Source organism: Pleurodeles waltl, chromosome 4_1, assembly GCF_031143425.1.
Source record: "Pleurodeles waltl isolate 20211129_DDA chromosome 4_1, aPleWal1.hap1.20221129, whole genome shotgun sequence".
Taxonomy (NCBI): domain Eukaryota; kingdom Metazoa; phylum Chordata; class Amphibia; order Caudata; family Salamandridae; genus Pleurodeles; species Pleurodeles waltl.
The window spans coordinates 61,968,370-61,990,383 of NC_090442.1; the positions used below are offsets into that span (position 1 = coordinate 61,968,370).

Below are 22,014 nucleotides of genomic sequence, written 5' to 3' on the forward strand. Positions count from 1 at the left end.
CACTCTCTGGCTTCCCTTCTTCTGCCTGCTGAATCCTGTTCCATGGCCAATTTATAAATTGATGATTAAGGAAGAATCCTTGCCTTTTCTCCTGTAATTTCTCTTGCACAGGCAGTGTGTAGTGCTTCCAACACGCCTCTCTCCTACCTTCACGCTGCCGTTCTCCATAAACTCACTCATATTTGTGTTCGCCTGTGATGACCACTCTAGTGTTTAAGGATTTGCACTGGAAGTGACCAGGTTCACTGGGGCTGGCACATGTCATAGATTTGTTTTTGAGTTAGGCCTTTGCGCCTCAGGGGCAATTCTGTGGCCTACATCCGTAATAACTAGGGATTAGCATGTTGCTGCTTTCTTGCGTACTTTGATTTAGTGCCATGCATTTGCACAGTATCGTGTTTGGAAAGTTTTTGAACACACTTCCTGTGAGGCTGTATCCCACTCTTGTAGAAGAGATGTTTGTCAGGGTAGCACTTCTTACTTTCCTCCCTCTTGTTCCATTCCATTCCATCCATTCTCTATTTTTTTTTTTTTTAATATTGATGAGTTGTGTAGTAACAGGCATTTCAGTCCAGTATTATTTCCCTTTTCCTATCTTTCTCTACACAAGGGTTGTCCGTCTTTATTTTTTCACTTCCTCTGACCTGTGCTAAAGTTCAGGCACTGTAATCCTCATGTTCAAACCTGTTTTTGGTTGTTGCTGACTGGTGATAACCTGTGATCTTCACTTTGTACTTAATATGTGAATCACATTCTGAGTGCAAAGGACTTAATTAGCTTGAGGACTTGAACTCTAGGTTGTCGAGATGGTCCTGGGAGAGAGCTGAGCAATGATCTTGGAGCTTCAGTGGCAGTCTCGCCTTAATAGGCATTTTTTTTCAGCAAGAGGTGTGTATTGTAGACAAGGCTCCTCCGCTCCTATAATCACTGTCATAAAGAGGTTCTGGGTTGAAGAGATGTGGTGCACGAATCTGCTTCCTGCTCTTAGTGTCCCTCGCAACCTGCAAATGTTATCCTAGATTCATGAAATAGGCTGAAATTGTTGCTACCTGTGACCTTTTGACTTATTATTGGAAGTGTAGCACATCTCGCCCTAGAAAAACTTGAGGCTTGAAAAGTGGACAACATCTAAAATAATAGTAGCCTAGCTTGGTAGTAAGACTCACTAGAATCTACTTCAGGGAAGTGTCCACCCCTAAATGGAGAAGAGTTCCTTCTGGTGTTAAGCCACAGCAGTGTGTGCAAGGCTCGAGATGGAGGACCACTGTGCCAAAGTACAGACCCATTACCCTGTAGTCAGTTCTGCTAGTAATCATCATCTTTGGGCTATGGGGGTCTCCTCTTCAACAGTCCTTTCCTTGTGTTTTGAGTGCTGTACTGTGGTGCACCACCATGTCAAGACCAGACATTTCAGAGCACCTACAGTGAAGAGATCAAACATCTCAAAACGCGGCGAGGCATGGGGAGGGGACACCAGGGAATAGATCCTGCGAAGACAGTTCAGTTCTTTACTGTCGGTTTTCTGTCAATTGAGGTTTTAGCAGGCACTAATGAGTACTTCAAGGTACTGATTAAATTCTTCCTTCCTGCAGGATGCGCTGCATTGACCTGTTGCTGAGCAGTTCAATTCAGGATTAGACCCGACATTTTGAAATGGATATGGCTTGAGGAGGATCAAGGAGTTTAAGACCGGCAACAAGATTAGCATCACACATTTGAAACATTAGGTTCGATGGCATATGTCGCTGCAGATACACATGTTGAGCACAGTCCGCTGCCTGGTGTTGGGCTCGGAGTATTACAAGTTGTTTTTCTTCGAAGAAGTCTTTTTTGGTCACGGGACCGAAGGACTCCTCCCTCTTCGGCTCCATTGCGCATGGGCGTCGACTCCATCTTAGATTGTTTTTTTCCGCTGTCGGGTTTGGACGTGTTCCTTTTCGCTCCGTGTTTCGGTTCGGAAAGTTAGTCAGAATCTCGGAAGAAAGCGTCGGTATTGTTCCGTTCGGTATCGGGATAGTTAGGTACATCGACACCGATCATCGGAAGACTTTGGGGTAGCTTCGATCCCCCATCGGGGCCTGGTCGGCCCGACCGCGTATGACGCCGAAGCCGATGGAACGGACCCCGTTCCGTTTCTGCCCAAATGTCACAGTAAGTATCCTTATACAGATCAGCACTTGGTCTGTAACTTGTGCTTGTCCCCCGAGCACAAGGAGGATACCTGTGAGGCCTGTCGAGCCTTCCGGTCCAGAAAAACACTCCGGGACCGAAGAGCCAGGCGTCTACAAATGGCGTCCACGCCGACAAAACAACGTTTCGACGACGAAGAGGAAACATTCTCGGTTACGGACTCAGAATCCGGAGACTCCGACGTCGAACAACAACAAGAAACAGTGAGTAAGACGTCGAAAATAAAGACCATCGAAAAAACAAAAGCCCAGGGGACGCCACTGCCAACAGGCCATGGCTCGACCCATAAAACCGGCGACCCGTCGAAGGCGCCGAAAAAGGGCACACCCATAGCGAAGACACCCGACTCCGGTCGAGGGACCGCCATGGAGCAACCTCGGAGCCGAGATAGCGGCTCCGAGAAGCAAAAACAAGATGCCGGCACCGAAAAACATCGGCACCGAGACACACTGCCGAAAGCCACAAAAATTCAGTCGGTACCGAAGCCGAAAAAAGATTCTCTCTCGGCGCCGAAAAGTTCCACACCTCCTTCCTACACAGAGGAACAAGGAATAAGTGGCCAGATGCACAGATTTGGACAAGAGCTCCAAAGTGTAGAATCAGACTACACACAAAAGAGACTGTACATCCAACAAGACACAGGGAAGATATCAACCCTTCCCCCAATAATGAGAAAAAGAAGGATCGGATTTCTCAAGGATGACGCACAACCACAAGCCAAAGTGGTTAAAAAAGTCACGCCTCCGCCCTCTCCACCACAACAGGCATCGCCGGCACAAACTCCGCCACAAATGCACTCACCAGCGCAAACTACTATAAGTCGAGATAATCAGGATCAAGACGCTTGGGACTTATACGACACCCCAGTGCCGGACAATGATCCCGATTCATACCCCACAAAGCCGTCACCGCCAGAGGACAGTACCTCATACTCGCAACTGGTGGCTAGGGCAGCAGAATTCCACAATGTCCAACTGCATTCCGATCCTATAGAGGATGATTTTTTATTTAACACCCTCTCGGCTACACATAGCCAATATCAATGTCTCCCAATGCTACCAGGGATGTTACGGCACGCAAAACAAATTTTTGAAGAGCCCGTAAAATCAAGAGCCATCACCCCAAGGGTGGATAAGAAATATAAACCACCACCCACAGACCCAGTGTTTATTACTTCGCAGTTACCACCTGACTCCGTAGTAGTAGGGGCAGCTCGCAAAAGAGCAAATTCCCATACATCTGGCGACGCCCCACCTCTGGACAAAGAAAGCCGAAAATTTGATGCGGCAGGAAAAAGAGTCGCATCACAGGCAGCCAACCAATGGCGCATCGCAAATTCTCAAGCGCTGCTAGCCCGATATGACCGCGCACACTGGGAAGAGATGCAACTTCTCATAGACCATCTTCCCCAGGAATACCAAAAAAGGGCGCAGCAAATAGTTGAAGAGGGACAAACGATCTCGAACAATCAAATCCGCTCTTCAATGGACGCAGCCGATACTGCAGCAAGAACAGTCAACACTGCTGTCACCATAAGGAGACACGCATGGCTCCGCACTTCAGGGTTCAAACCTGAAATCCAGCAGGCTGTCCTTAATATGCCCTTCAACGAAAAACAACTTTTTGGCCTTGAAGTGGACACAGCCATTGAAAAACTTAAAAAGGACACAGACACGGCCAAAGCCATAAGCGCACTCTACTCCCCGCAGAGCAGAGGCTCTTTTATAAAAACTCCATTCAGAGGGGGGTTTCGTGGCCAACCCACAGACACCACCAGCCAACAAACAAGAACCACACCCTATCAGGGTTCATTCCAAAGGGGAGGTTTCAGGGGATATAGAGGGGGTCAATTCCCAAGGAGTAGGGGAAAATTCCAAACTCCAAAAACACCTCCACCTAAACAGTGACTTTCAAGTCACACAACCCCTTCACTCAACACCAGTGGGGGGAAGACTAAGCCAATTCTACCAATCTTGGCAGCAGATTACAACAGACAATTGGGTACTAGCAATAATCCAACATGGCTATTGCATAGAATTCCACAAATTCCCACCAAACATCCCTCCAAAAACACGCAAAATGTCACTACAACATTTAGAACTTTTAGGACTAGAAGTTCAAGCACTACTGCAAAAGGATGCAATAGAATTAGTACCAGTACAACAAAAAAACACAGGAGTTTACTCCCTGTACTTTCTAATTCCAAAAAAAGACAAAACATTAAGACCAATATTAGATCTCAGGACACTAAATACCTACATCATATCGGACCACTTTCACATGGTCACACTACAAGACATCATTCCACTGCTCAAACAGCAAGATTACATGACCACATTAGACCTAAAAGATGCGTACTTTCATATACCGATACATCCTTCTCACAGAAAGTACCTAAGGTTCGTATTCAAAGGAATACATTACCAATTCAAGGTGTTGCCATTCGGAATAACAACTGCACCAAGAGTATTCACAAAATGTCTAGCAGTAGTAGCAGCACATATCAGGAGACAACAAATACATGTGTTTCCTTACCTAGACGATTGGCTAATCAAGACCAACACAGTAAGAAAGTGCACAAACAACACCACATATGTCATACAAACCCTTCACAAACTGGGTTTCTCCATCAACTATACAAAGTCACACCTCGAACTGTGTCAGACACAACAATATCTAGGGGCAACCATCAACACATCAAAAGGAATTGCCACTCCAAGTCCACAAAGAGTTCAAGCATTCCACAAGGTAATAAGTGCTATGTTTCCAAACCAAAAGATACAAGCAAAATTTGTGCTAAAACTTCTAGGCATGATGTCATCATGCATAGCCATTGTCCCAAACGCAAGACTACACATGCGACCCTTACAACAGTGCCTAGCATCACAATGGTCACAAGCACAGGGTCAACTTCTAGATCTGGTGTTGGTAGACCGCCAAACATACCTCTCGCTTCTATGGTGGAACAGCAACAATTTAAACAAAGGGCGGACATTTCAGGACCCAGTGCCTCAATACGTTATAACAACAGATGCTTCCATGACAGGGTGGGGAGCCCACCTCAATCACCACAGCATTCAAGGACAATGGGACGTACACCAAACAAAATTTCATATAAATTACCTAGAACTGTTAGCAGTATTTCTAGCGTTAAAAGCCTTTCAACCCATAATAACACACAAATACATTCTTGTCAAAACAGACAACATGACAACAATGTATTATTTAAACAAACAAGGAGGAACACACTCAACACAATTGTGTCTCCTAACACAAAAAATATGGCAGTGGGCGATTCACAACCACATTCGCCTAATAGCACAATTTATTCCAGGGATCCAAAACCAACTAGCAGACAACCTTTCGCGAGATCACCAACAAGTCCACGAATGGGAAATTCACCCCCAAGTTCTGAACAATTACTTTCAAATTTGGGGAACACCCCAGATAGATTTGTTCGCAACAAAAGAAAACGCAAAATGCCAAAACTTCGCATCCAGGTACCCACACCGCGAATCACAAGGCAATGCTCTATGGATGAGTTGGTCAGGGATATTTGCATACGCTTTTCCCCCTCTCCTTCCATATCTAGTAAACAAATTGAGTCAAAACCAACTCAAACTCATACTGATAGCACCCACATGGGCAAGACAACCTTGGTATACAACTCTACTAGACCTTTCACTAGTACCGCATGTCAAACTACCCAACAGACCAGATCTGTTAACACAACACAAACAACAGATCAGGCATCCAAACCCAGCATCATTGAATCTAGCAATTTGGCTCCTGAAATCCTAGAATTCGGACACTTAGACCTCACACAAGAATGTATGGAGGTCATAAAACAAGCTAGAAAAGCTTCCACTAGACACTGCTATGCATCTAAGTGGAAAAGATTTGTTTGCTACTGCCATACCAATCAAATCCAACCATTGCATGCCTCTACAAAGGACATAGTGGGATAGTTACTACATTTGCAAAAAGCAACCCTCGCTTTTTCATCTATAAAAATACACCTCGCAGCAATATCTGCTTACCTACAAACTACTCATTCATCGTCTCTATTTAGAATACCAGTTATTAAAGCATTCATGGAAGGACTAAAAAGAATTATACCACCAAGAACACCACCAGTTCCTTCATGGAACCTTAACATCGTCTTAACAAGACTCATGGGTCCACCTTTTGAACCCATGCATTCCTGTGAAATGCAATATTTAACGTGGAAAGTCGCATTTCTCATTGCAATCACATCCCTCAGAAGAGTAAGTGAAATACAGGCATTTACCATACAAGAACCATTTATTCAAATACACAAAAATAAAATAGTTCTAAGAACAAATCCAAAATTTCTACCAAAAGTAATCTCACCATTCCATTTAAATCAAACAGTAGAATTACCAGTGTTCTTCCCACAGCCAGATTCCGTGGCTGAAAGGGCACTACATACATTAGACATCAAAAGAGCACTAATGTACTAGATTGACAGAACAAAGTTAATCAGGAAAACAAAACAACTGTTCATAGCTTTTCAAAAACCACACATAGGAAATCCAATCTCTAAACAAGGCATTGCTAGATGGATAGTCAGATGTATTCAAACATGCTATCTTAAAGCCAAGAGAGAATTGCCTATTACACCAAAGGCACACTCAACCAGAAAGAAAGGTGCTACAATGGCCTTTCTAGGAAACATTCCTATGAGCGAAATATGTAAGGCTGCAACCTGGTCTACGCCTCATACATTTACTAAACACTACTGTGTAGATGTACTAAATGCACAACAAGCTACAGTGGGCCAAGCTGTACTAAGAACATTATTCCAAACTACTTCAACTCCTACAGGCTAAACCACCGCTTTTAGGGGAGGTAACTGCTTTATAGTCTATGCTCAACATGTGTATCTGCAGCGACATATGCCATCGAACTGAAAATGTCACTTACCCAGTGTACATCTGTTCGTGGCATTAGTCGCTGCAGATTCACATGTGCCCTCCCGCCTCCCCGGGAAGCCTGTAGCCGTTTAGAAGTAAATCTTAAATCTTAAACATTTGTACATTTGTAAATAATTATTATAAACTTTTTATGTACATACGTATTCACTCCATTGCATGGGCACTATTTATAGCAAACAACTCCAGCCTCACCCTCTGCGGGGAAAACAATCTAAGATGGAGTCGACGCCCATGCGCAATGGAGCCGAAGAGGGAGGAGTCCTTCGGTCCCGTGACCAAAAAAGATTTCTTCGAAGAAAAACAACTTGTAATACTCCGAGCCCAACACCAGGCAGCGGACTGTGCTCAACATGTGAATCTGCAGCGACTAATGCCACGAACAGATGTACACTGGGTAAGTGACATTTTCATTACTGTCCGATCTTGCAATTCTGTAGTTATTTTTAAACTCACCTTGAGAACTCTTTAATCTCTCCCTGTCTCATTCATGGAAAGAAGGGTGCAACTCAACTCACTTGCATCAGTGACCTACTCTTGGGATTTCAATTTCCTAAAAATGTGTCACTGGATAAGGTTCCTTTTCTCATCAACCACAGTGTTTCTGCCTCTCCTTTAAACAGGCCAGGGTACAGTCTACTCTCTCTCAATCTATCAACAAATCAACAATAGTCTCAGGGCCTTGAATAAGATGTAATTATGCAGATGTGCCCTAACGATTCCACTTTTGTGCTTCCGATTGATTGGAGCCTACAAGCTCCGAATCCTCTGGACTGGGAATCTCCTGAATTTCTGGAGTTGTCATCCGAGAGCAAGACTGCCCCTAGATACAGCTACTTGCTCTCTCTTTGACCATGTTGACAAGCAGTAATTGCCTAGGCATGTCTCTTAGTTATACAGGGCCCGCCTGGGCTAACATAAGATCCCCCCAAATTTGTGAGATTCACGATATGGCCAGCAGAGAGGTATCAGAGATCTGTGCATTCTTATGAGACCTTCGGCGTCAGGCACAGAGTGTTTTAAGCTGCATCCAAGGCCCCTCAGACAACTTCTGGGGCTCTTTACCACCTGACCCTGAGCCAAACTGTAACAAGCCCATTATGCGGGATCGGGACTGCTGATAAAACATATATACAGTGCTCGTGTATACAAGATGTGTATACCAAGGAGAGCTCCAGCCCACCCTTTTCAGTGCAGAGCCTGTGCTGTGTCTCGGTTACCTGGTTTTAGTCATGAGCAGGTGAGCTTCTTAGGCAGTGTAGCTTGACTGAGTTTATTCATTTGACAGGAAGGATCAAAGGGCCTGGGGGAGGAGGGCTGCAGAGGGGAAGTATAGGTAGGTGTGTACTTTGAAGAGATGAAATGCTGCAGAGTTTAAGCACAGTAGAATACAGATCAGTAGGACAACAACTGAAATTAACTCTGGCTCAACTGCAGGCATTGTTGATTTCAGAGCAACTTCCATGCCTGATCAGCTTGTGAGCCAGTCTCCTGGCTGAGCTGCAGCTGATCTTGTTCAGACCAGGTCTGCTCACTCAGAAGCAGGAAAGGTGCTTGGTTTAGGTGCTATTTCGGGCCAAGTGGTTATTGATGATTGCAGAATATCCAGCATTCCTAGTAACTTTGTGGGAGCAGCAATGGTAATTGTCCAGAGTCAATGTGTACGATTGCAGTACCAATACAGCACACCTGTACTCTGGGTGAGACAAGGTTGTGCGCAATGTTCTACGCAAGGCTGAGACACCTGACACCTGTTTCAGGCTTTGTTTTCTTACCTGGGCTAATGCAACCCTGGACCAGCCTACTGTAAGAATACCTTGTCTTCTTGCACTGTGCTGTTCACGGCTGTACCCAAAAGACCCTCACTCACCCATGTCAGAATGAAGAGGCCTGTGTTAGATGTTTGTTGAATGTGATTTCTGTTTTCCCATTCCTTTTGCATCTTCTTTCTCCATCAGGGCTCTCTCACTTCTCGAGCTCGTACCAAGAGCCTCTCCGAAACCAGTTCCGTCTCAGAGTCTGCGGTATGTCCCCCTTCAGCCAGCTATGTCTGCCTTGTTCACTTGCTGCCATTGCGCTATCATCGCTACTGGTGGCACCTGGTGTTTGTCTTGTTCATTCTACCTCCAGCTGGATGCCTTACTACATCACTTTCATTAACTTCAGTGCTTTTTCTGTCCTCTTTACTGGTGCCGGTAACCTCTGATAAACGCTGCTCTTTGGGATTCGGTTTTCTATTTGTGGGCCTGTCTTCTCTATTGTCTTGTGCGATTGTTTGGCCAGGACACTAAGCATTTTGTAAGTCTCCTTTGTATATCCTATCCTCAATGTATAGTCTTTTGTTAAACTGGAACTGCACCTATCTTTTCTCTGTCATGGGGCATTGGGTGTATGTTATATGGTTGCACATTGGGTATGTTGCTTGCTTCATTTTGGGTGGAATGTGTGTGCATCATGTTTGGTCAGTGTTGCATTGTCTCTGATGCTATGTCATGTCTGGTAAACTATTTAAAGTGGTGCTGTCCAAAATGGAATAAAAACGTATGTGAGCGACACACTTGTGTATGAGATATTTTCAAGGTAAGTAGTGAAATATGTGATGTGGTTTGGAAAGTATTGGAATGTGTGTGTGCAACGCGCTATGGTTGATCCTGAAGTGTGGGAACGCGTCCAAGCCCTGCAGTGGATCCTTATCTTTGGCACATTGAATCTCAACTTTCAAGGAAACTTGTAGATGCTGATCCAGACAAATCACATCTCAAGTCACCTAACATTAATCTGGATTGACTAGAACCAGTCAGAGAGCTGCAGCCTCAGCTACTTTCACCTTTATTTATGGTGGCACAGAATTAAAATGGTTGCCTGGCAACAAAGGGCATTTTTTGTAAAGTGCCTGCCATTTTTGATTCCACCTGTGCTCGGCTCCGGCTACGTCTGTACGTTGTAGAGAAGAGTGCTGCCAACAAGGCTTGTAAGGAGTTTCTTCCTATAATTCAAAATACATTGACAATGATACCCTAAATCTCCAAGAGTTGATTTGCTCACTAGTGGATCCTGCACCAGGGACTGGTGCATTAATGGTTTACCACCAGGTAAGAATAAACGCGTTCAAAACTGACCTGGTCCGCTAGCTGTTGAGCAGTGATTTCAGCCTTACAGAACGGTGTCCCTCTCGTAGACATAGATAATGCGGTTGCTTGAGCATCCTTGCGTCAGGTCTCCAAGCAGATGTTATAATTAGTTTGAAGAATCTGAATTTCAGAAGTAGTATTTCAGCATTGTTTGTTTTATTATTTTTGAGTGATCGTCTGCTCTACCTCCATTCCATTTTTATTGCTGTTTGTGTCTTTTTTTAAGATGAGCAGTTTATGCGCAAAGTAATGATTATAAGACACAAGTTATGTAGGAAGTTGGCTCTGTATATACTATTTCAAAGTAAGAAATTGTGTGCACAGAGTCCAAGGGTTCCCTTTAGAGGTAAGATAGAGGCAAAAAGAGATAATTCTAATGCTCTATTTTGTGGTAGTGTAGTTGAGCAGTAGGCCTATCAGAGGGTAGTGGTAAGCATTTGTTGTACACACACAGCCAATAAATGAGGAACACACACTCAAAGACTTAACTCCAGGCCAATAGGTTTTTATATAGAAAAATATATTTTCTTAATTTATTTTTAGAACCACAAGTTCAAGATTTGAAGTAAATACATAAAATGCAAGGTACTCCACACAGGTAAGTTAAGAACTTTGAATTAGAGCAATAACATATACGATTTTTGTTAAAATGGCAATAAGCTATTTTAAAAGTAGACACTGCAAAAATCAACAGTTCCTGGGGGAGGTAAGTATTGGTTAGATTGTGAGGCAAGTAAGACACTTACAAGTCTCAGTTCCTGGGCATAGGCTGCCCACCCTTGGGGGTTCAGGGCAACCCCAAAGTTACCACACCAGCAGCTCAGGGCCGGTCAGATGCAGAGGGCAAAGTAGTGCCCAAAACACATAGGTGCCTATGAGAACAGGGGTGCTCCGGTTCCGGTCTGCCAGCAGGTGAGTACCTGTGTTTCTGGGGGGGTGGGGGTTCAGACCAGGGGGTGTTTTGTAGAGCACTGGGGGGGACACAAGTAGGCACACAAAATACACCCTCAGCGGCACAGGGGTAGCCGGGTGCAGTGCGCAAAGCAGGCGTCGGGTTTTTAATAGAAATCAATGGAGGGACCCCGGGGTCACTTTGGTGGTCCAGGCAGGGCACAGAATGGCTTCTCAGGCCAGCCACCAACTGGGCTAGGTAGAGGGTCGCCTGGTGGTCACTCCTGCACTGAGGTTCAGTTTGTTCTGATCCTGGGGGCTGCGAGTGCAGTGCTTGGTCCAGGCGTTGGGTCCCTTGTTACAGGCAGTCGCGGTCAGGGGGAGGCTCTGGATTCTCTCTGCACGCGTCGCTGTGGGGTTCCGGGGGGTCATCTTGGGCTACTCACGAAGTCGCACTCGCCTGGGACTACTCCCTGTGGTGTTTGTTCTCTGGATCTCGAGCCGGGGGCGTCTGGTGCAGAGGGTGAAGTCTCACGCTTCCGGCAGGAAGAGTGAAGTCCTTTAAAGTTGCAAGAAAGTTGTTGTTGAAGTTGAGCAGAGCCGCTGCTCACAGGAGTTTCTTGGTCCTTTGGTTCAGGGCAGTCCTCTGAGGCTTCAGAGGTCACTGGTCCCTGTCGGATGCGTCGCTGATTGCAGGTTTTCGAGTCAGGAGACAGGCCGGTATGGCTGGGGCCAAAGCAGTTGTCGTCTTCTCTGCAGGGCTTGTAGGTCAACAGTCCTTCTTCTTTGTTCAGGTTGCAGGAATCTGATTTCCTGGGTTCTTGGGTGCCCCTAAATACTAAATTTAGGGGTGTGTTTAGGTCTGGCAGGGCAGTAGCCAATTGCTACTGTCCTTGAGGGTGGCTACACCCTCTTTGTGCCTCCTCCCTGAGGGGAGGGGGGCACATCCCTAATCCTATTGGCGGAATCCTCCAAACTTAAGATGGAGGATTTCTAAAGGCAGGGGTCACCTCCGCTCAGGACACCTTAGGGGCTGTCCTGACTGGTGCGTGACTCCTCCTTGTTTTTCTCATTATCTCCTCCAGCCTTGCTGCCAAAAGTGGGGGCAGTGGCCAGAGGGGCGGGAATCTCTACTAGCTGGGATGCCGTGTGGCGCTGTAACAAAAGGGGTTAGCCTTTGAGGCTCACCCAACAGGTGTTACAGTTCCTGCAGGGGGAGGTGAGAAGCACCTCCACCCAGTACAGGCTTTGTTCCTGGCCACAGAGTGACAAATGCACTCTCCCCATGTTTCCAGCAAATCGTCTGGTTGTGGCAGGCTGGCAGAAACTGGTCAGCCTAACCCTGATTGCTATTCAGGGGGCATCTCTAAGATGCCCTCTGGGTGCATTTTACAATAAATTGCATTTATTGTGCTGAGATGTTTGATACCAAACTTCCCAGATTTCAGTGTAGCCATTATGGAACTGTGGAGTTCATGTTTGACAAACTCCCAGACCATATACTCTTATGGCTACCCTGCACTTACAATGTCTAAGGTTTTGCTTAGACACTGTAGGGGCAAAGTGCTCATGCACATATGCCCTCACCTGTGGTATAGTGCACCCTGCCTTAGGGCTGTGAGGCCTGCTAGAGGGGTGACTTACCTATGCCACAGGCAGTGTGAGGTTGGCATTGCACCCTGAGGGAAGTGTCATGTCGACTTAGTCTTTTTCTCCCCACCAGCACACACAAACTGTGAGGCAGTGTGCAGGTGCTGAGTGAGGGGTCCCCAGGGTGGCTGCAGCCCTTAGAGACCTTCGCTGGCATCAGGGCCCTTGGTACCACGGGTACCATTTACAAGGGACTTATCTGAGTGCCAGGGCTGTGCCAATTGTGGAAACAAAGGTACAGTTTAGGGAAAGATCACTGGTGCTGGTGCCTGGTTAGCAGGGTCCCAGCACACTTCCAATCATAACTTGGCATCAGCAAAGGCAAAAAGTCAGGGGGTAACCATGCCAAGGAGGCATTTCCTTACAAGTTACCTTTAACGGCAGCCTTTCTAGAAGATAGGATTTTCCTTCCACAGATCCATCATCACCCTCTCGCTTCCTGTCTGAGTTGGGATGGCTTTGACATTGCTTCTGAAACCCCTTCTAAACTGTGTTCAAATTTGTCACACTTTGGCCTCTGTAAAAGTAGGAATGTATACAAGATCTATAATACGAGGTGCAGCTGCTCCCTTCTACATGGTGATGAGATCATCTCTTTGCTTCTCCCACCTATTCTACCAATGCTGGCGGCCCTCACTCCTTTTCCCTCATTATCCTTTGTTTCTTTTCACTTTTTTGACCTCATCCTTTTCTACTCCTTTCTTTCTTAGTTGTTAGAAAAAAAGACTATTGCTGTTGTTTGTTTTCCCCTTTAACGCATTATGTTTTTCTGTTTTATTTATTTGTACAATTTCTAGTTTTCGGAACTGTAAGATGTAGTTGTTAGTGGCATACACACACACATACCCCTAAACCCCCTAGAATTCCAACCAGGGTGAGATTTATTTCCAATTAAAATTATTGGATTTTTGTGAAGAAGGTATATAGTCAATTTCTGTAATTCTGTAAAATGAGAATTTAGCACCCTGCATGCTTCAGGCTGATCTTCTCCATTTTGGTAATTTGTCATAAAGGGGTAGTAGTATAGTCACCAGATAGGCCATTACACATTTCATTATTGAGATTTGCTCAGTATTGGAATGAGTGTTCAAGGAGACCTGGTCAATGTTGTCATGATTGTTGTGGTTGGTAATGTTATGTGTGTTAGTTAAGTGAAGGTAGTGGTGATGAAACATTTGGCCTGTGAGTTAGTGATGGGGCAAAATTGGTGATCTGAACTGAACACTTGATGGTCTTTTAAGTATTGAATAGATGGATAAACACATTTCCGTTCGTAGCCCGTTTCCCTTTGTCTTACTCCCCCTTTCAGTCGCTGCTGATATTGAGTCTCGTCTGATACTTTCCTCCATCCTGCTTTGTTTTGTTTCTTTTCACTTCTGTCATCTCAAGTCCTCGCTTCTGCATCTGGGTGGTAAATGGCAGAGAGGCCAGTCCCTCTTGAGGCATCACTGCTGCTTATCTGGGGTTTCAGCTTTTCCAGCATGGTTAGTTGGTGTCAGAGGGTTAGTGGGTGAAGGGTGACAAAAGGAAGAATTACAGATTGTCCTGAGAAACAGCTGAGTGGTCTCACAGCAGTGCACCTCATATGAAGTGTATGGCATCTCTTTCACTGACTGGATTCTCTTCTTGCTTTTCACTGAGTCCACCTCAGATTGGGGTTATGAGCCCACTGGGGTGTCCTGTTGGGATATTCGACTCTTATGTTTGTTGGTGTCCATTTGACAATGCTCAGTATCGTCCTCTCTCACAGGGGTGTTTGCTTTTAATCTCATATGTGCAGCTTGAAGTGACCTGATGAAGTTTATTTCGTTATTTTCTTTAGTTGGGTTAAGGTTGTCAGTCATCGATGTTGTTTAATAAATTAAGATTTGATTTTTTCCAGCTGTTTCTATTTGCCTTTGTTATGCCACCATCAAGACCTATGCATCGTGTCCTTATTCTTGCTACTACTTGGTACCTAATATTTGTGTCTGTGTGTCACAGTTTTACATTGGTTCTTCACAATCCTTGTTCCTTCTGATTTGGCTCAGTATTATTTGGACACTACAATGCTCCATCGCAAAAGTAACTGAACTTGAACTCATTCTCATAAAGGAGCTTTTAGCCCTTAGTCCTTAAAACTGCTATTTCCCATATCTGATGATATTGGAAGGTGGCCCTTACTTCACCTGCCTTTCATGTTAGAACAACCAGATTGTTAGGCCCCATAGTTGCCTGGTTTATTCACTGCCTTAAAAAGGTTCAATAATTTGATCATTCGGAGGAGCACCTTAAATAGAAATAAATGCACACCTTTCTGATCCTAAGGCTATTGCTCTAGTCTCAAAAACATAAAGGACAAGCTACTTTCAACCCAGTTCAAATACAGCACTTTGGGAAACTCATGCTGTAAAAACACAGGTGGGGCTAAAATGACGGAAGCACTGCCAACAGGCTGGCAGTGCTTCCTGGCCTATTTCGACCGTGGCGCTTCCGCCGGAGCCGGCGATATTCCGCCAGATTTGCCCCGGCGGTGATAATCCGCCTGGGCAGCACTGCTAGCAGCGCTGCCCAAGGGATTACGAGTCCCCGACCGCCAGCCTTTTTCTGGCGGTCTGAACTGCCAGGAAAAGGCTGGCGGTACGGGGAGTTGTGGGGCCCCCTGGCAGGGCCCCATGCGGCTTTCCACTGTCTGCTATGCAGACAGTGAAAAGCGCGACGGGTGCAACTGCACCCGTCACACGGCCACAACTGCACCCGTCACACGGCCACAACACCGCCAGCTCCATTTGGAGACAGCTCCCATGTTGCAGCCCACATCCGCGCTGGGCCGGCGGGCGGAAACTTGGTTTCCGCCCGCCGGCCCAGCGGGGATGTCCAAATGGGCACTGCGGGAGTGCGGCTGCCCGGCGGTTACAGCTTGGCGGGCGGCAGTAGCCGCCCGCCAAAGTTGTAATGACCCCCACAGTGTCCATCAGGCAACTCATGCTGTAAAAACAGTGTTCATCTGGCAACTCCTCATTCTAGAGAAAAATAATCACTTTTAGATCCTCTGCCCTCTCCCCCAAGCCCTCCCAACCCCCTTTTATCCTGTGCCTCAGCAGGATTCACTGAAGGATACTCCTGCTGATGAAGATGACTTGTTCATCTCTACTTGCACTGCCTTATACCTTGATTTTCCAAACATCAGAGGGCTTGATATCTCCCCTGAAACACAGCTTGACTCGCCATATGAGCCACCAGCAAAAGAAAGTGGCTCATTCGCAGTGGTGATTTGGAGGGCGGCTGAGGTACAAAAATTAGAATTACAGCTGCCCTCTACTGAGGCGAAAACAAATGTTTTGACTGAAGTTCTACAGCCTGGCCAGCAGCATTTGAGCTCTTGCTCCCATTTAGTGATACTTGCGCAGGCACTCTCATGGATACCTAGTCAAAACCACTGTCTTCTCTGCCTGTTAGCTGGCTGGTGGCCAGACATTATACAATAGTGCCCGGTGATTTGGATTGTCTCACCAAGCACCTTACTCCAGAGAGTTTTATTGCACAGGACTCTACCAGTAAGGTGAGCCCTAGCTAATTTCTACCCAATCCGCCAGATGGAGTATCCAAAAGTCTTGATGCGTTTGTCAAACATGTTTTTCTCTGGTGACTTGGCACTGCGATCCATAAACGCAGTCTGTCTGTTGGGCCGATAAATGCCTGCCCTAGTGTGCTGTTGCCAGCAGTCCTGGAGAATCTAAGGGCCTCTGTGGCACAGATGATATACAGTGGGCAGGAGGCAGCTACGTATGTTATACACACTGACTTGAATACTACTGACCGCTTTGGCAGGGCAGACTGTATCGTGTTTGTCCTTTGTAGACAAACCTGGATGAGGTCCACCAGATTCTCTGGTGAAGTCTAGGCTTCTGTAACGGACATGCCCTTTATTGGTCTCACCTCATTGGACAGAAGGCAGACTCCACTTTGGAACGCTTTAAAGACAGCCGAGATACAGCGTGCTTGTTGGGGCTGTTGACTCGTGCCAAACTATTACCCCACCAGAGGGTTGGAATATAAACAGAGACAGCTTTCCCAGCAGGTGATGCAGCAGGCCATCCAGTCCTTTCAGGGTCACAGCCGTAGATCCAGCAGACGTCGCATGGTCATCAGGGATCCTCCAACTCCTCTTCCCCTGCTACAGTGGCTAACAAATTGCTTTAGTTGCCCTCAGCGGTGCATACCCAAACAGTTGAGGGGGTATCTGCCACTTCATCCCAGGTTGACGAACCATCACCTTCGACCAGGATTCTTGCAAATTGTTTAAACAGACTGCATCATACCATTTCTTTCCTCCCTACCTAATATACCTCCGACACCAGAAAGAATTTCAGCAGAATGCCCGTCCAACATGGATCAGAAGGCGCACCTGCTACTCTTCAAGGCTACTGTAGATAGGGCACTAGACTCTGAGAAAGACAGGGGTTGTTAGTCCCACTCTTTCTTTGTCTTGAAAGAGGCTGGGGACCTCAGGTCTATCTTGGATCTCAGGACCCTCAGCGGCTTTCTGAGGAAGGACAAATTCAAAATACTCACGTTGATCTAGGTGTTAGCGGCTCTAGACCAGGGAGACTGGCTAGTGTTCTTGGATTTGCAGTAGACTTATTTTCACATAATCATTCTGCAGTCCCACGGGCTTTACCTTCAGTTCAAAAGGGCCAGGAGCATTTGCAATTTTACGTGCCCCCTGTCAGCCTCACAAGTGCCCCTCCGATGTCCAGGAAAACAATGTTGGTGGTTGCTGCCCATCTTCAGAGTTTGGGAGTTTCTGTATTCCTGTACCTAGATGACTGGCTACTGAGGGTGAGCTTGCCACAGAAAAGTAGAACACCACCAAAATACCCAAAGTTCATCTGACAAGTGTCATACCAAAAAGAAATTACATCTAGATCCTGTAGGAAGCTGGGTTCTGGTTGCAGTACCTCTCCACTTTTTGCCTGGGTTTTGATGCAATTGTGACTGAGGTGCTCTGGGTTCCTCCCCCCCTAAACAAGACCCCTGGTCACTTGATCCTCAAGTGGCCAGGCCTTTAGCACCTCAGTAAGTCCCTAGTAAATGGTACATCTGGTACCCAGGACATCTGGTACTTAGAGCTGCAGCATAACTTGTGCCACTGTAAGGGACCCAGCACCAATCGCATGCAGACTGCCACTGCAGGGTGCGTGACAAGGTGCTTCAGAAAGTGAAAACACAATGATGTCCCTTAACACTGTCTGCAATATTCACCCCTACAGCAGGCCTTACTGCCGTAAGACAGGATGCATTATATTACAAGTGAGGGCATATATGCATGAACAAATATGCCTCTACTATGACTTAATAGTAAGTGAACACGGAAGCCGTTCTAAATGCATGTGCTAGACACTGGTCAATACGAGTTCTCCAGGTACGTGAGGGATTCACTGAAACTAGGGATGTTTGCTATCAAATATCTTGTATTGATAAACCCTCACTGATTCCCCTGGATGGATTTATTAATACATGCACTCAGAGGTACCCCCTTAACACCTACCAACTGCTGGTGGGCTAACTATTTCTAGCCAGCCTGCCACCAACAGACCTATGGTGTGCAGATCAGGCTCTCCTCAGAGTAAGATGCCGACCTTATCTCCCACCCCAGGTCCCATTTGTCACCTTGAAAGGCGGGAAAATTAACTATGCAGGAGGCGTGTTGCATTTGCAGGCTGGACACACCCCTAGGATGACGAGCCTGCAGTGGAAACAGCCTTAGGAATTCTGTCGTCTTGTGTGTGGTGGAATTAGGAACTCTGGGACAGGGTGATGCCCACTTCCCAAAGTGAGTGGTCATCTAGGGGGTGTTGTGACCCCAAGGGTAAGGAGCCCATTGGCTACAACCCTTCACTCCCCTCAATGGCCCATAAATAGAGTATTTAGGTGACCCTTTGATACGAGGAAAACCGATCTTTGCTGGACACAAAAGGAGTGGACAAAAAGCCTGCTGACCCGAGAAGCAGGACGGACTTGTTGCCAACCCTGCCTGCTGCAACCGACCCCTGTAGAGCAAGTGACCTGTCCTGCCGCTGCAGCCTCCAAAAAACGAGAGATCTGTCAGTGCTTCATAAATTGCCAATAAGAACTCCCTTGGAGCAGAGGAACTGCTTCCCTGCATCTGCAGGCACCACTTAAAATATCCAGTACTCTGCCCTGTTGGCCATTGGGCCCTCTGAGGGATCAGAGCACCAGGAGAAGACTATTTGGAGCCTGGAAGCTCAGCCCCACCATTTCACAGAAGTCCCGAGACGCTGACCCCTCTGGGAGGCTCCCTGCACCTATAACTGGGGTACTTGACCTCTTGCAGCAACTAAAGCTTGTTGGTGGTCCAATCTGGATTCCAACAGCACCAATGCTGACCTACCGTTGAGGGACATCAGGATCCACAGGGCCATTCAGAAGAGTGGCCCCACTGTCCTGTTTCCCCTCTTCACTATGTAACGAAGACCCAGATCAAGTCCCTGACCATCACGACCAGATGCCAGAAAGCACCTCTGCACCTGAGCCCCACAGCCCGAGTCCAAGGGAGTCAACGGTACCCATGGGGTCCTGAGACCCTATGGAGCTGAGCCCATCCCTGAGTTTGGCCAGACTGGTCTTCCGTCGCCGCCTGCATCCTCTTTCTGCAGGTCCCCCTCCAACCGTGAGTAACTTTAGCACCGGACCCAACACCAAAAGAGACCACTGCACCCGAGCCCCACAGCCTGAGGAGAAGTAGACCGACAGTATCCCCACGTGCCAGAGGACCTCAAAGGTCGAGCCCCCTGTGGGTTCCCCTGGACTGACTGTCCAGACCCAGCTTTTAACAGCTTCCTGATCGGACTGTTTCCCATTGAAGTGACGCCCCAATGCCTACCGGGTTGACCTGTTGATGTGGCCTTGGACCCTGCCCCAAACTCAACTTAAGTCCTGGAGATCAATCCCGTAAGTCGCTGTGAAATGTCTAAACGCAGTAGATTTTTATCCCCATAGGATAACATTCCTGCACCTAAAAAAAAGTGTCAGCTTTTGAAAACTGTCCAACTTGAAACGTACTTGCCTGATTCCTGTGATCTTGGTATCAACATTTATATAAACGTATGTGCTATTTTCATACATTGGTGTCGGATTTCTTTATTGAGTGTGTGTCTAACTTACTGCCTATGTGTGTTCCTTACATGCTTAGCACTATCCTCTGATATGCCTAACCGCTTGCCCACACTACCACAATAGAGGTGCACTTGGGGTGTCATTTTTGCCTCTGTAATTCCTCTAGGGTTTGCTTGGACTCTGTACAGAATGTACCTCTTTTTGGTCCACTATATATAGAGCCAGCTTTTTCCAGATCCTAACTGCTTCTGCTGAACAGAATCTGGCTTATTGACGAAAAGCTGAAGTCTCAACTCCACGGACTCCATGTGCCTTAGAGCAAAACTCTGAGGTCCCAACATCCAGCCATACAGAACGTGCCCCAGTACCAGAACCGAAGCACCCATAGATCCCACATAGGCCCTGACGGTACTTGTGTGATTACCAGAACAGCATCCCCCACCCAGAGAGCAGCAGAACTCGTGTCATTGGTGGGGTTTGCTACAAACGAGCAGACGTCCCACCAGATTCCCATCAAAGAGGCTTCCATTCATTTAGGCGATTCTGAGCGTAGTGAAGTTCACAGATTTTGTCTCCACAGAAACAAGTACTGGACATTTGGGCTATGATTCCAATCTTTCAGGCTAAATCCTAGATTCAGGTGAGGATGGAGCTGAGGCTTCTTAACCTGGTGCAACCTCCTGTCGATCATGGCAGGTGGCACATGTAAGCCCTGCAATGGAATGTGAAGTCCTAGTGGGCCCACTATCAAGGCCACCTTTCCAACACCATCCAGGTTTCAGAGGAGACAGCTTAAAATCTGTACTGTCCTCTGGCAGGCTTTTCTCCATTCCCCCATCCTGAGCTGACAGTTGTGATGGACGCAACACTACTTGGTTGGAGAGGTTACTTGGGGGGAGATGGAGATCAGAGGAAACTGGTGTCTGTTGGAAGGCCAGCTCCACATCAGCCTACTAGAGCCATGGGCCATTCATCTGGCATTGAAGTATTCCTACTGTTCATCAAGGAGAGGCTGGTGAAGAGTCTCATGGCCATCAACACCGCCATACAGTACTGCAGCAAGCATGGCAGAATAGAGTCCTTTGCCAAGAGTTTTTGCATCCCTGGAGGTGGATGAGCACCAGAGCATCCATGTGGTCGCCAACCATCTAGTAGGGTCCCTTAATGCTAGAGTGTACAGATTGAGCAGAAGTTGGTTGGCAGATCACAAGTCATGTCTACATCTCAAGGTGGTGCAGGGCATCTTCTACCAGTGGGGGTGGATTTCTAGCTAGAACTTTTTTGCCACCATCTTGAAGATGTAGTGTTGACAGTTCTGCAGATTGCAGTTTCTGCAAGAACATTCATTAGGAGAAGCATTCTGGTTGGAATGGAGCAAGGGACTGTTGTATGCCTTGCCACCACTGCCTCTCCTTCCTCAGGTTTATAAGAAGATCAGGATTAACCAGGATCAAGTCATGCGGATAGCGCTGCATTGAACAAGGAGAGTGTGGTACCTGGAATTCCTGAGCATGAGCATCTGTCCGATGATCAGACTAACACATCAGGATGACCTGTGGTCCCAGCATATGGCAGGGACCGTCATATGAATATACTCAATGTACACCTCCATGCATGGAGATTGAGCAGAAAAAATTTAACTTTGTTTGATCTACTTCCTGAGATAGTAGACATTATTCTTTAGGGAAGATGCCCTTCCACGAAGTCCATTGATGCTTGATGTGGGGAAAAATGTAAAGCCTGGTGTGGTGCTTGCTTCACTGACACCTTACAGGCGAAGTGGTATGATGTTTTTTCACCCAGCAGGTCTTGCAGAGGCCATTATAAAAGGTCGTATTTGTCAGCTCTTTCGGCCTTTTTACATTTATCGGACCAGCTGTCTTAGTTCAAATATTCTATATTGTAAGGAGGTTTTTCAGAGGTTTGACACATGTTTGAGTCCATGCATAGCTACTCACTTCATCACTTCACCACATTGCGATTTCATCAGCTTGTCGCATTTGTAAACTGCAGGCCCTGTCAGTGCAACCTCCCTACATCACGTGTTTTCCAACCACATTAATGTTGAAGAGTCAGAC

The 22,014-nt window shown here is 46.6% G+C and overlaps 1 protein-coding gene across 1 annotated transcript in view; it reads left to right on the top strand.

The window, feature by feature from the left end:
• Positions 1 to 22,014, top strand: part of SZT2 (SZT2 subunit of KICSTOR complex) — a 606,663-nt gene that overhangs the window by 559,939 nt on the left and 24,710 nt on the right. The window contains exon 68 of the mRNA XM_069227802.1: positions 9,104 to 9,169. Coding sequence (XP_069083903.1) covers positions 9,104 to 9,169 — 66 coding nt within the window. The remainder of the gene's footprint in view (positions 1 to 9,103; positions 9,170 to 22,014) is intronic.